General features: G+C 36.6%; 1 protein-coding gene across 1 annotated transcript in view; it reads left to right on the top strand.

Annotated features, from left to right (window-relative positions):
* Positions 1–14,341, top strand: part of UNC13C (unc-13 homolog C) — a 591,483-nt gene that overhangs the window by 288,262 nt on the left and 288,880 nt on the right. The window contains 1 exon segment of the mRNA XM_036844585.1: positions 10,104–10,260. Coding sequence (XP_036700480.1) covers positions 10,104–10,260 — 157 coding nt within the window.

The following is a 14,341-nucleotide window of genomic DNA, read 5'->3' as shown; positions in this document are numbered from 1 at the left end:
TTGTTTCATTACTTTCCTGTCCCTCACCAGTGCCCTGATACTCAAAACCTCCGTAATTGAGTTTGAGCAACTGTGAAAAGCTATGATGCTTTGGGCAAAAGGAGAAGTGATCCTTAAATATTTGAGCCCCTCTTTAGTGATGACAATGAATAAAATCACTGACATGCATGCTAATCTGAATTTTCAAGAACAAATGTGATAAATATTATTTTAGTGTATTTCTAACATTAGGAATACAGATAGTCTTTCCTTTCATCTTATATTGTTTCTCTGAAATCTCTTCTAAGGATCTAAGAATCATTGTTTGCATTTTAGTGCTTCTTTCCAATCATTCTGTTCCTATTTTCATAATAACTGATTTTTAAATCTTTTGAATCAAAGGCGTTTCCCATCCTTTGAAACCACAAGATGGGTATGATTAGGCAGAATTGTCCATGGAAAGGCAGAGGAGTTAGATGATTGTTTTGATGAAAACAAAAAATAAGACAATAGCAAGTGAGCTGAATCCAGATTTGTTATTTGAAATACAAATAATTTCCTAATATTTTGTCAGTAGTATTTTGAGAATGAATGGTTGATAATGTAGCAGTTGCTTCAGCTGAAAACATGCCAGTAACGATCTCATTTTTGGCAATTTAAGCATCTTTCTGGAGTTTGTGACTTTAATTTTCCCATGGCATTGAAATTCCGTTTGTTAAATTGAGTTAACACTAACCCCATTTTCTGGCAAAAGCAAAGTCAAATGTTTTTAACATTATTAATCCACTGTTTTTTAATCATGTCTTTGTCGGGAAATGTTACACATTTTGAGAGATTATTCAGTAGTACTTTCTGACCTATTTTATTTGAAGGTGTGCTTTTTGAGGGAATGGTTTGCTGCAGGAATATACTCAGTCATTTTAAATTGCTAATTGTACTTTTAATCCTGTTCCCCTCTCCCCTCTCCCCCTGGGAATAATTTAAGTAGTATTAGAACTGCAGCCTTAAAAGGAAATGATTTTCAAGGTGATGGTTAGAAGCAAGTTAAGTTTGCCTTGACAGTAACTTTGCATAAAGAATGGGCGCACATAAACTCAGAGGCAAATACTGCCAAGTTGAAGATCATGTAGAAGTCTGTTAGCTGAAAACTCTCAAAGAGCAAAGGATACCTCAAGAGGATTCCCTTGTCCCCTGCTTCCTGGTCATCCCAACTAACCATTGGATCCAACGAACCAAATGTTGTTGGTAGGGAAAAGTAATGTGTATGTCTAGGTCCGATGTGTTATCTGTATTCAGAGATTCATAGCATGTTAGAAGATCTAATCCTTACAATCTGTAATAGCTCTTTGATTTTACAGATGGAGAAACTGAATCTAAGAGTGATAAAGTTACTTTTCTAAGGCCACAGAACAGGGCAAGGGCTAGAATGAATCGTCTCTATGCCATGGTACCTATAACTCTAAATTGACCACCAATAATCCCTCCCTACCCACCCCCACTCCCCTCCACATACCAAAAAAAGCTTTTTACTGAACTACTTCTGCAAGATTTCTAGGAAATGTAGCCACTAACGCTAATGAATATCTTTACTTCTTTGAAATTTGTCTCTTTTTTCTTTTTGTCCTTCACTCATCTAAGAAATGTGTACTTTGATGCATACTACTGAAGGAGAATCAGGCCTCTGGACTCCGACACCAAATTAAATCTCGGAGACAGAGTTTTGGGTGAAGCTGAAAAGAATAGCTTTATTGCTTTGCCAGGCAAAGGGGGCCACAGCAGGCTAATGCCCTCAAAACTGTGTGTCCCAACTTGGAGAGGGTAGTGAGGAGTTTTATAGTAATGGTTCAAAGAGGGCGTGATCAGCCTGTGGACATTCTTCTGATGGGTTGGTGGTGAGGTAAGTGGGAGTCAGCATCATCAACCTTCTGGTTCCAACCGGTCTGGGGTCTCTGTGCTTGTGGGCAGCACACCATCCTTAACAGATAACTTCTCCCACCTGGTGAGGGTTTCAGTATCTACAAAACAGCTCAAAGATATTTTGTGTGTATCTCTTGATGGGGAACTGGGACCCTGCCCCAAGGCTGCACTATTGTTTCTCTTGACTGTTGGTTTCTCCCTTGCCTTGCATCCCCTCCCTTCCCTAATTAACAGCTGCTTGAATCTGCCCCTTGGAAGTCAGGGAAGGTCATGGAGGCTGAAGGAAGCCCGTTTCCTGTAATCAAAGAAATAGGGGGACATAGAAAGACTTTTGTGCCCAGGAGCCCCACAGGGCCCTGATTGGTATCACAACTACCTATATTATATTGGCTGCCTAATCATTTACGATTTAGGGTTAAAAGTGAACGTGGAAAGGCAAGTTCGATGTAGATTATTGGTTTGGTAACAACAGCTACTGTCCTTAACTTACCCAGCTCCTGGTCACAGTTTCTAAAAAAGGACAGATAATTTTTACCAACCAGGTAAAAGATTACACTTCCTATAGTGACCTGAAGATTTTGTTTCTGAGTTTGTGCTTTATTTGTTTAGTTAATATCAAATGCTTAAAATTTTAATCTTGGTATTCTAACTGATTGTTTACCTCCTGAGTCACTAATTCTACGAAGAACATTTTAATATAAGTTCTAAAAGGTGACAACTACTTCCCGAGTATTGTGTCTTTAATCTTTAGGTATATTGAGACATGTTCAACTAAGTTCTGACCAAATTTAGGAGGTTCATATTTATGAATTTGATCTATTTTCCTTTTAACAAACAACAAAATTTTTGTTGTTTACAATTTTAATCTGACAAGAGAAACACCATGGTAGTGATAATTTGATATTGAAACTGATGTAAAAATCTAATGGGAAGAACAGTATTATTAAATGAAATACTGGGTTTTTCTCATTGTCCTTTGATTTTTCGTATCTTCACCATTCTCAGCCCTATATTTTGTATTAGGAAGTTATGAGCCAAGATCGTTTCATTAATATCTTTAAAATTAATTCTTGATATATTTTATTTAGTGTACTAAAACTGGCATCTATTGCGTAGTAATTTTATGGCATTTTTTGCCTTTACTCATTAATCAGAAATTAGGTCTATGATAAATTTTGAAAGAAAAAATTATTTTATGGGTGATTTGTTTAACTTCACAAAAATCTTGTTTAATGATACTATAAAGAATAATATAGGCTTTTTACATTATATACTTTAAAGGTTTTATGGCTTTTTTAGGAAAGAAAAATATAAAGAAATTTTTACTTTAGTCAAACAAGAATTTTAAAAGGAGTTGTATTACTTTGTTTCTTATTGGTGCTAAAAGTTACAAAGAGACTTGTAAAATCAACAATAGAGCAAAAGTTGAATTAACATTTACAAACTATAAATATATATGTAACTAAAATATTTTTCTGATTAGGGTAATAAAACATGCTAATGGTAAATTACTTTTAAAAATACAGGATATATTTTTTAAATAAAAATTTGTAGCCTCACCCACAGATAACACTGTGACCATTTTATTTGGTTATTTTTGCTGTATAAGTGTGTGTGTGTGTGTGTGCGTGTGCACACGTGAGTGTGCATGCACACACAAGCGCTTGTATGTATGTTGAGATAATAGTGTACAAAGACGTTTGCATCCTGCTTGTTGGGCAACTTACAGGGTCCTTTGAATCAGTATTTGTAGACCACCAGCGTGTTACCAGTACTCACCTGCAGATCTTATAATGGGAGGTGAGCCTCTAAAAATGTTCCCTCTGTGCCATGACTTTATTCAAATGCAATTTGCTTTTAGATTGGGCAAAGATATTTACCTGCTCCTGTTGCTGGACTTTTTAAGTGTGAGAGCTGGATTTCTTTTCCTGGATAATGTAAACAACTTGTGAATTCTTGTCTTGCTAGAGCAGAACATAAAAGGTTATAGATGATCCCCACGATATATTATTCCCGGTGTTCTTCCAACCCTTTCTTCTAACTAGCTTCTAATCCCGTTGCCCATTCCCTATTGCACAGGCTGTATTGCAGTCTTGGGAGTTGTGTACTCTTTAATGGATATAAAGTGAGAAGGTGTGGGAAACACGAGACAGCTTTATTGCGTGTGGAAGCCATTACCATGGAATAGGAAAGTGATCAACAACCTTGCTGGCCAGCCGCCTAGGCCTCACATTTCTGATATGGGGGTGTACAGTGTATGGCTCCCAGAAATATCCTCCCATGTCTTCTCTAGTCAGGTGAATATTTTAGGAGTTTAGGCACTGGATAGTCACCGAATATCTCTCAGTCTATCCAGCTGCCCTAAGCTTAGGCAAAGTCCCTCCCAGATATAGGGAAATCTTTGATTGGTACCCCTAATTTCCAGTGCTGCTCTGACTTTACATCATTTATTTTTGTTTTCATGGCCATTTCCATGGGCGGTTCAGAGGGGTAGATCATGAACAGCTGGCTACCTCGCATCATACCCCAGAAATCATCTCAGTTAAATCTGAATCAGCAAGTACAATAGTTCTGTCTGGTCTCTAAGATTAATGCATGCCTAATGCTCTGGAAAATTTAAAATACTGCTCTCAGTGTACCAATTATAAGCAGAACACAATTCACTTTCAAAGTTGTGATCATTATGGCATTAACTACTATGCACTTCAGCCCAATGTTCACAAAGCAATTGGATGTTGTGGTAAACTGTCACACTCAAAGTAACCAAGCGCATGTCCTATACACTAATGCTACATAAATACAGTTAACTCATATCGCTTTCACTTGTTTTCATTAAATACTTATGGGCCAACTCCTGTGTACAAGAAAACACTATGCTAGAAGTGGGCTGGATTAGATGACAATTAAGCATGAACTAAACACATTCTGGAAGAAACAGATACATACACAAGTAATATACAACGTTAGAGAGGGAGGAGGATAAATTAAGAGAAGATCACCCTGGTGGTTAAGAAAGATGCTTCTGAACTTACATTGCCTGAACTCTAATCCTTAATCATCGTACTGCTCTGTGACCTTAGGGAGGAAAAAATTAGAAAAGGAAAGAAATATTTAATTACAATGAGTACAGAGAGGGAATGAGACTTTAGAAGCACTGACAAAACAAAACAAAAAACAAAAACATAACATTCCTAAGGCTACCTAGTTTACATGGTGTTCTTATGCTGTTCTTGGTGGAAACAGCAGCTTTCCACCTGGTTTTCATACTTTCAGAGGTCATATAATGAGATTTAATACATTTTCAGATATAGCATGGCTAAACTCCAGTTCAAAACTGTTTTGTTAGGAAGTTCAGGTTTTAGAGAAATATTTGAGGTTTTATATTTTGGAGACCAGAAATAATGTGATTCTGTGATTTTCAGATTATCTCAAGGTGGAAAATATTTTGTTCCTTATGACTGTGGTATGTGAAGGGCTTAGTCATATTGGAAGTGGGGCAGAAATGTCATTTTTTGCTTCTACATCTCCTAAATTGTTTTTCTGCTTCCAATACCTACTCATTTCGATCCATCTTTACACCAGTTCAGAGTCATCTTTCCAAATTCATCTGACAGTATCACTTCCCTCTGTGGGAATTTCAGCTAACTCTGTGTAGTTCACATGAGAAAGTCAAAACTCCTTAGCTAAAGACCAACAACATCTGTCCTTGATCCATTTTTCCTTGGTCATCTTCTGCTACTTCTCACTTTTCATCCTATTCCGTCTCGGTGCAGCCCCCCCATTACTCCACTAACACTGATGTTGTTGCTGTCACAATGATGTTTGTCAAGTCCAATAGTTATTTTATGTTCTTATAATAAGACTCTTTCAATGCACCTATCAGCATCAATCATCTTTCACCCTTCAAACCTCCTATTCCCATGTTTTCCCTAATTCCATTGCCCTGGCTTTCCTTTTACCTATTTTTTTTTTTTTTTTTTTAAGGACATACTTTAAAAAAAAAATCTATTTATTTATTTATTTTTGGCTGCATTGGGTCTTCGTTGCTGCGTGTGGACTTTCTCTAGTTGCGGCGAGCGGGGGCTGCTCTTCCTTGCGGTGCACGGACTTCTCATTGCGGTGGCTTCTCTTGTTGTGGAGTGCAGGCTCTAGGTGCATGAGCTTCGGTAGTTGTGGCACGTGGGCTCAGTAGTTGTGGCACCCAGGCTTAGTTGTTCCACAGCATGTGGGATCTTCCCGGACCAGGGCTCAAACCTGTGTCCCCTGCATTGGCAGTCAGATTCTTAACCACTGCACCACCAGGGAAGTCCCTATCATTTTAAGTTTGATCTCAGTCATAGAATTTACTTATTGGTCTTCCACTAGTCCCTTATATATCGGTGTTTACCAGGTTTCATTTCCTGACACTGTTCTTCATTCTGTATAATTCCCCTGGATGATCTTACCCATTTTCATGGTTTTGAAGTGATGCCCAGATCTAAGTGTCCAGCCCAGATCTCCAGTAACCCGGTGGACACTCCTTTATGGAAACCCTACAAGCACCTTAAGCTCAAACTCGACTGGACACATGACCCGACCTTACAACCCCTTTTTCTCCTTTTTAGTTCCCAGCTCACTGGGCAGAAGCACCCCTCACCCAGTCATCCAGACCGAAGCCTTGGAACTTCATCACTTATCTTTCTCCTCTTTCACTCTTTATCAAGCACTGAGTCCTGACAGGTTTCCTCTCTTAATATTTTTAAAATATATTCCCTCCTCCCTATCTCTACAGCTACTGTCTTAGTTCAGACACCCATCATCTGTTCCTTTTATAACCTCCTAATTGGACTCTTTTCTCAGTCTCACCTTCCTTAAACCATCCTCCTAAAATCCCCTCCCACCAACTCTATTTTAAACTCAACTCTGATGAGAGTCACTTCCTACCCCATGTAAACAAAGAGAGATTGTTGGAGGTAATTTTTCACTTATATTGACTCTGTAAGATTTTGAGTTTTGAGTTTTGTTTGAAAAAGTCTTCTGACCTATATAATAGGTCCAACTTGCCTACCATATTGCACGAGACTATCATACATACCCCTCACTTTGCCTCTGGTCATATAATGGTCTGGAATGTGCTCCTGGAAACTTGGGCTCCACCAGCCTAAAATTGCTAGGGTTCATTGTACACAATATTTTGTTTCTTTCCATTGTGACTTGCTTTTATTTATTCCATTCCTTTGGAATACTTACATTCTTTATCTATCAGCAATAGCAAGCCCTGTGCTTGCTCTGGCTATGTCTTAGTCATACATTAACTCTTAGCCCAGCATCATTTCAAGAAGTCTTCCTAGACAACCCCCCCCCACCACAAGGGTACAATACACACACTCTAATTTGGTGTTTCATAACACTGTTATGCTTTTCTTTTTCATAACTTTCTCAAAATTGTATTACATTTCTTGTGTCACTGATTCTCCCACTAATCTGTAAGTGAACTCATTACTGTATACCCAGTATCTAATACAGTATCTGGCTTTCAGACATGTTCAGTAAACACCTATCAAAGTAAATTCTAGGGACACTAAACTCTCCACTCTTCCATGGCCATTACATAATCACTCATCCTCTAGACCTTGACTCAGATGTTTCTCTCTGATTTCTCCTATACTAGGTTCACCACTAGTGGCCTCAACTCAACCTTTGGACCTTTGCCATCCATCTCCAGGCCTCACTCCTCCATCCCATGGCCCACTCAAACCCCTACATACTTCTGTAACAGCACTTTCTCTTGTATGACAAAATGAGGGTTTAATGTGCATGCCTCTTAATTAGGGTATACATTAATTTTTTACACCAGGACCATGTTTTAATCAACTCAAGATCCCTATCAGGAAGAATAGTCCCAGAAATATAGTAAATGTGTAGTCGTTAAAGGGAGAATACTTTGGCCAGATGCCTTTAACATAAAAAAAAAAAAAGAAAGGTTAAAGAGTAGAAAAACAATAGAATCAATTCTAATTCTATTTTTCATCAATTCTGATGAGAGTATTATAATTATACTATTTGGCTGTAAATTGAATTTATTTTTTTAGAGAACAGCAGTATGAATGGCAGTTTATTTTCCTGTTTTCTAATTGTTTATGAATAATATGTATTAACTTTAAATTATAAACACATAGCAAATATTTCATTAAACTAAGAAACTCCAAATTACATTTATTTACATAGCTTTTTGCCTATATTACCCATAAATTTTCATATCTAACAAATTATTTGTTAAACCTCTCATTTTGGTTATAAAACATTGCTTTGGGATTGCAAAGCCACAGTTTCATAGGGCATTTTCATCATTAAGATATTGGCTGAATCAAGTCAAAGTATAAAATAGACAAAGCTTGGTTGTTGATATCCCCGGTCTTCCCATTTGGCACTCATTTTCCCCTAAGATGCCTTATAATTACATCATCTTCAAAATAAAACTTTCTATTTCACTTATCAAATTCACGCCGTGAATGCCTTAAGCAGAATATTCATATGTTCCTCCATTGTTCTACTTAAAGTACCTGCTAAGCTGTTGCTCCTGCTCTTACCGGACACCAAAAATCACAGGTTGGCAGCTGCAGACAGTGTAGACTAAGTAACACAGCTGCATTAGGAGAATACTAATTCTGGTTTAAAACCAAGACCAAGATTATTCATTCTGATGACCTCCAGAATCTCTTTAAATAGATAATGCATGCTGAGGAAAATAAACTTCTGGTCTTTGAGTTCCTCACCAGTTTATTTTGACAGTTGGTGATTGTCTGTCTCTTGTTCCCACCTAGATATGTATATTTCCCTTTTGCCATCTCCCACACCATTCCATTTAGACATTGCATATTCCATATCTCTTGACCTCTGACTTGGGTCTAACAAATCTAATTATTTGACAGTTTTGAAAAAAGAAAGAAATGTGATACCATATGCTAGTTTTTATTTAATTTCTATTTTTAATATGTTTATATCACTTGTGGTATTCTTAATAGATATAAATTATAAGTAGTATATAATAAAGTCAAAATATGCATCATTTACCTAAAAGAAGAAAGTAGTGATCATCTAATTCCAGGGTTAAATTACACAGATCATGTAACTCTCATGGCATACTTTGTTGTTCATGATCTGCAAAGATCCATGTTTAAAAATGTAGCCTACATTTATTAGCTAATCGAAGTTAGATGAGTGGCCTGGCTAAGGTCTAAGAAAAGCACCATTTCCAGGACCTCCATCCATTTCTTTTGAGGTGCCACTTGGAGCATTTATTTATATGGGTACATTCTGTGTTTGTGTTCAATAATATAAAATTCAGAGATGCCTTGGTGTTGGATAAATTACTGACATATGAGAGCAGAATAGGATCAGATTAGGTAATGAAAATTTCTTTCTTCCATGGGTATTTTATCTTTTCACTTTTATCACAAGTTGTGTTTTCAATTTTTAAGTCTTTTGTTAGAGTTCAAATGAAACAAATTTTCCTGAGAGAAATAATGGAATTGAACACTTGATGCTTCTGATGTCTGTAAATGATACTGTTATTCAAGGTTTAAAAGAAATGGTCTTTAAGCATAAAGCTGGCATAATTCAGTTTGTCTTCACTGTTCATTTGTTTGCTTAATTAAATCCTGGCTTTAGCAAAACCTCAATAAACAAAACTGCTTGTGGAAGATACTCCTTAATAACAAAAGCTCACAAACTGGACTCAGGTCAGATGTTAAATTGACTTGTTCAATCAGCATGCAATGAAAGGAGGGCCTCTTGTTTACCTTATCAATGTGAGAGGAATGCAAGTGTGAAAGAACATTCTGGTTGCAATTCAGCATTTCAGGAACTGAAGTAATTGGGGACAGAGTTGCCAGAGAAAGGGAGACTCCTGGATTATTGCTTTTCGACAGTGTTAGATTCCACTGGAAATTGCACTTTTTGTGTGTACACACAACACTCTCCCAGTTGAAAGAAATTATGCACATATCCTTGTGGCAAATCACATTCTAATTAAGCCACTTCACATTTGTGAATGAGAAATTTTTAAAAGGCTGAAATTGCTTTCTCTTTCAATTAGTAATTGTAAGTTTTCTCTCCTTTTCATAGATAGAGTAGAGGAATTATTTAATTGCTGATGTTAGAGGATACGCTGCTATGTGAATTAATTAGATTCTGCTTTTAAAGCACTTAATGTTTTTGTCTTGCAGGCACTTTTCATGTCTGTCTTCTAAATACATGTGCCCCGGTGTCCCTGCTGTAATGAGCACCTTGCTGGCAAATATAAATGCTTTCTATGCTCACACAACTGTTTCAACAAATGTACAGGTTTCTGCCTCAGATCGATTTGCTGCTACCAACTTTGGTGTAAGTATTATTTTTTGAACTTGAAAATTCCTCGTAACTTATGGGACTTAGATTTTCAAGGAGCTTTGGATTCCAGATATTCTTAGAATCTTACCACAGAGTGTACATCTTAAGGAGTATCTCTTAGTGTAATAGACTAAAGCTTAAAGTTTATTTGAAACATGTTCAGTGAAATACCTTTATTTGACCGTCAATAGGTATCTTCATTAGATTAAATCTTCATATCTGGAATGGCTTTTCCAATGGAGGAAAACATACGTTTTGTGATAGAGTACTAGGATTTATAGAAAATCCTCCATGCAAGCAAATTTGGGATTAACCATGGCAGATATCGGTCCCGTCAGACGTAAATGTGAGCTCAGTTGGCTTCTCTGAGCCTTTTGGGCTCCATTTGCACTTCCATTGGTTTTCTACCGGTACTGATGGATAAAGGGCATTCATCTTAAGTAAAAAAAGTGTTATGTTTATAAGAGAAGCCAAGGAAAACTATCTGATCTAATTAAAACTGTCCACCTGACAGTCAAATGCATCAAGAACACACTGAAAAGTAAATGCAGGATCCTAAGGAGTCTCAAGTATTTATCTGTAACTGGTGCTGGAACCCATTCTCCATAAGCAATATTTAAATTGAAATTGACAAGACTAGAAATAGGATATAAATAAACAGTAATTCCAGTAAAGTGGCGAAGGATCTAGAACTGAGAATTAGTAGAGATGGGGTAGGAAGGACAAATTCCAGAGCTTTTCAGGGCATAGAATCAACAGCACTTGCTGTCTTTAGGTATGTGAACAGTGAGAGAAAGGGAAAGATGCCTGGAAAGATTCCCAAGGTTTTCACCAGGGCAGTTGGTAGGCGGTAGCTCTGTTCAATAACCCTGTGAGACAGGTAGTTCTGTACTCATTTGTTTGTGGAGGAAACTAAGATCCATTGTAGGAAAGTGATTTCCATGACACCATAGTTACTCTTTTCACTGCACTTCCAAATCGGTTCACTGAATAGATTTGTGTTATTGATCATGTTGTTAGAGAAATCAAATTTGAGGTATGTGTCATAAAGTAGAAACAAATGAGACCCAGGTAATAAAAGGGTGTAAAGCCAATAGGGAAAAAAATGTGCTGCTATGTTTACTCTTTTCTTGTCCTTTTCATTTAAAAGAAAATGCATGTGAAGTATGTGAGATGAGTTGGAATGAATTAAAAGAAAAGTAATTGTTATTTAACGACAATCAAAATAAATACTGGTAGAAGAGAACACTATCTGGGTTAAGAGTCATGGGGTTTGAGTTTGTTTTCAAATTTAACAAGTCAGTTCAGTCATTCAAGCCTCAATATCTCAATATGTTCAATGAGGGTAGAAATTATTGCTCTGACATGTTTCTCAAATTTAAGATGAAAATCAAATGAAGTAAAAGATAAGCTAGTTTGTAAGAGTTGAAAGTACTCTATAATATAAGGTATGAGGATTCATCATCTCTCCTGCCTATCCTCTGACTTTGTTAGACAGATTGGCTCTTGTAAGAGCTGGACCAAAGAAAATTCCCTAGTCAGCTCAACAAAATACATATTATGACCATCACCAGATCATAGAATATTTTTGTTAAAAAACCTCATGAAATGTTTTGCTTTTATATTCTGGCCTGGGTATACTGTAGAGAATAAGCCAACCTTGTGAACACTGAGCCTTTCTACCTCTGAGAAAGAAGATGTGTTTATATGACTAATTTCCATAAAAGCTACCTGGAGGAAATGAGATAGCATGCTCCGTTACTTCATGCGGACCCAAATAAGAGAAGCCAAATTGGATTTCACTACTTTGCAGTGGTTCAGTAGCGAACATAGTTATAACAAAGTTTCACTTTGTAATCAAATACTTATTGTAGGACAGGGTCAAAAAAGAAATCTTTCTTCAAACTACATCGGGATAACTTAGTGATTTGATGTGTAAATTTGCTAAATTTTTCTCTACCTATTGAAAAATAAATGCTATTTGCTCAGTCAAATATAATAAGTATAAAGCTTCCCACCTTCAACTTGGCTGAAGTTCTTATTTACCTGACTTCTGAAGCTGATACTGTCACTTGTGAATCCGGCAGGAACACTATTATATTGGCCCCTTTTTATATTTCCCAAAGGTGTAATCCAGACATTTTTGAATTTCAAAAAATAAACCAGTGGAAAAGCTTTCTTACCTATGAGGACTGTAAAACAAACAAATATTTAAGAAAAGAAAATCATTACTCTTTCCAATCCAAACTTTTTGTGTGCAAGTGTATTTAAAGTCATGGTTTAGATGAAAAATGTTCAAGAACAAAGTGAAAAGAACAGAACCATTGAGTGTGGAGATGAGAGAGAAGCAAAGTTTGCTGAGGAAAATGGTTAGAGAAATTGGGTAAAAATAATGATAAAAATCTGACGTTATTAAAGACAAGGTAAAAATATTTTAAGAAAAGAGGAGTATATTGCATTGTCAGCTGTTGCAAAAAGTTCAAGTAAGATGGCAAAGGAATGAGCCTGTTGCTTTGCAATTAGGAGGTCATTGCTAAGTGAAGCAGTTGAGATTAAAGCCTAATTTCATAGAGATCTTTGGTGAATGACATGTATGTATAGCTGTGTCAGTTAGGGTTCATTTATTCCCTAAAATATAATGCAGTCATTAAAAAATCAAGCTTTTTAAAGAAAAGTGTATATAATTGAGCAATGCCCATGAAAAAATGACAAATGAAAATATATACATACAAAAATCTATATATAATCTAATGCCAACATTGAACACACACACACACACACTCACACACACACACACACACACACACACACACACACACACACACACATATATACTGGTTTAGAAACAAGCCTGAAAGAAAATGTGCCAAAATGCCAATAGTGTAGCCACTTGGTGGGATTAAAGCTAATATTTTGTTGTTTTTGTTTTGTATTCATCTTTATACTAAAGTTGTACATTTTTCTATATTGTATTTGTATTTTATAATAGTGACTAAAAGAGGGAAAGTGGGTGATGAAATAGAGACTAACCTGTTAAGCAACTTGAATGAGAAGGTAAGAGAGAGACTGGTCAAGAGTGAGAAGGTTTTACCATGAAAAAAGAGATGTTACTTTTACTGTGTGGTTGGGTAGGAGTTTTTATTATTTAATAAGATACATTTTAACATATTTATAGATTGTTAGGACAGGAACTAGCTGCAAGAATGAAGTTGCAAATTTTTCAGAGGGAGAATAAGTGATATAATAACATCCCAGAGGAGAAAGAAGTAAATGTAGTCAAGAAGATGGAAGGAGGGACATTCTTTGGAATAAGAAAGGACAAGTTCCTATTCTGAAATTTGAGGAAATGGTGTGTGAGTCCTTGCAGAGAATGCTAAGCTTCTGATATAGGAGTGAAAAGTTGATGGAATCATACTATATTTCCCTAATCTTCTCTATGGTTGTCTACAGGACAAGAAATGCTTATATATAAGACAAGGGCTATGATAGAGAGGCACAAGGTAGAGGAGGCTGGAAAAAGGTTTGGATAAGCTCCTGAAGGGAATAGAAAGACAAATGCTTCAGGATCACGCAAGAGGAATTCCTAGCATGAATCTGTTGTTACAACAATTCATGTGGCTGTGAGTTTTTCTCAGAATTTCTCAGCATTCAGATTCTGATGTAGTAACATATAGCAGAAGGTTGAAATTTCCCACACATACAAAAAATAGAGGTGATGGAAGGGTTAGGGAATTAGCGTATAGGTGACACTATCAAAAGAAAGTTGAAGTGATTCACCATGGGATCTAGGTTTGATAAGTGGCACCATGATAGAGACGGAGATAAAGGATTTGGGTAGGAACATCATCCATGTAGTTAAGATTTCAAAGGGGGAAGCCTCAGGTCCAAGATGTATCTCTAGGAGTAGGTTGTTGAAAACTGAGTGTAAGAACAGTGGTGTACTGGAGCTAGTTTGTACCTGCTAACAGGCAGTGATTGCTGAATTTTTAGGAATATTGCAGGCTGGTTGTGGAATACAGCCATCTTGAAACTGGAAGTACTGAGAGTATTTACATCATGAAAACTGGCAAATGCT

The sequence above is a fragment of the Balaenoptera musculus genome, chromosome 2 (assembly GCF_009873245.2).
Source record: "Balaenoptera musculus isolate JJ_BM4_2016_0621 chromosome 2, mBalMus1.pri.v3, whole genome shotgun sequence".
In the NCBI taxonomy this organism is placed as follows: domain Eukaryota; kingdom Metazoa; phylum Chordata; class Mammalia; order Artiodactyla; family Balaenopteridae; genus Balaenoptera; species Balaenoptera musculus.
This window is presented reverse-complemented; position numbering and strand designations above follow the sequence as displayed.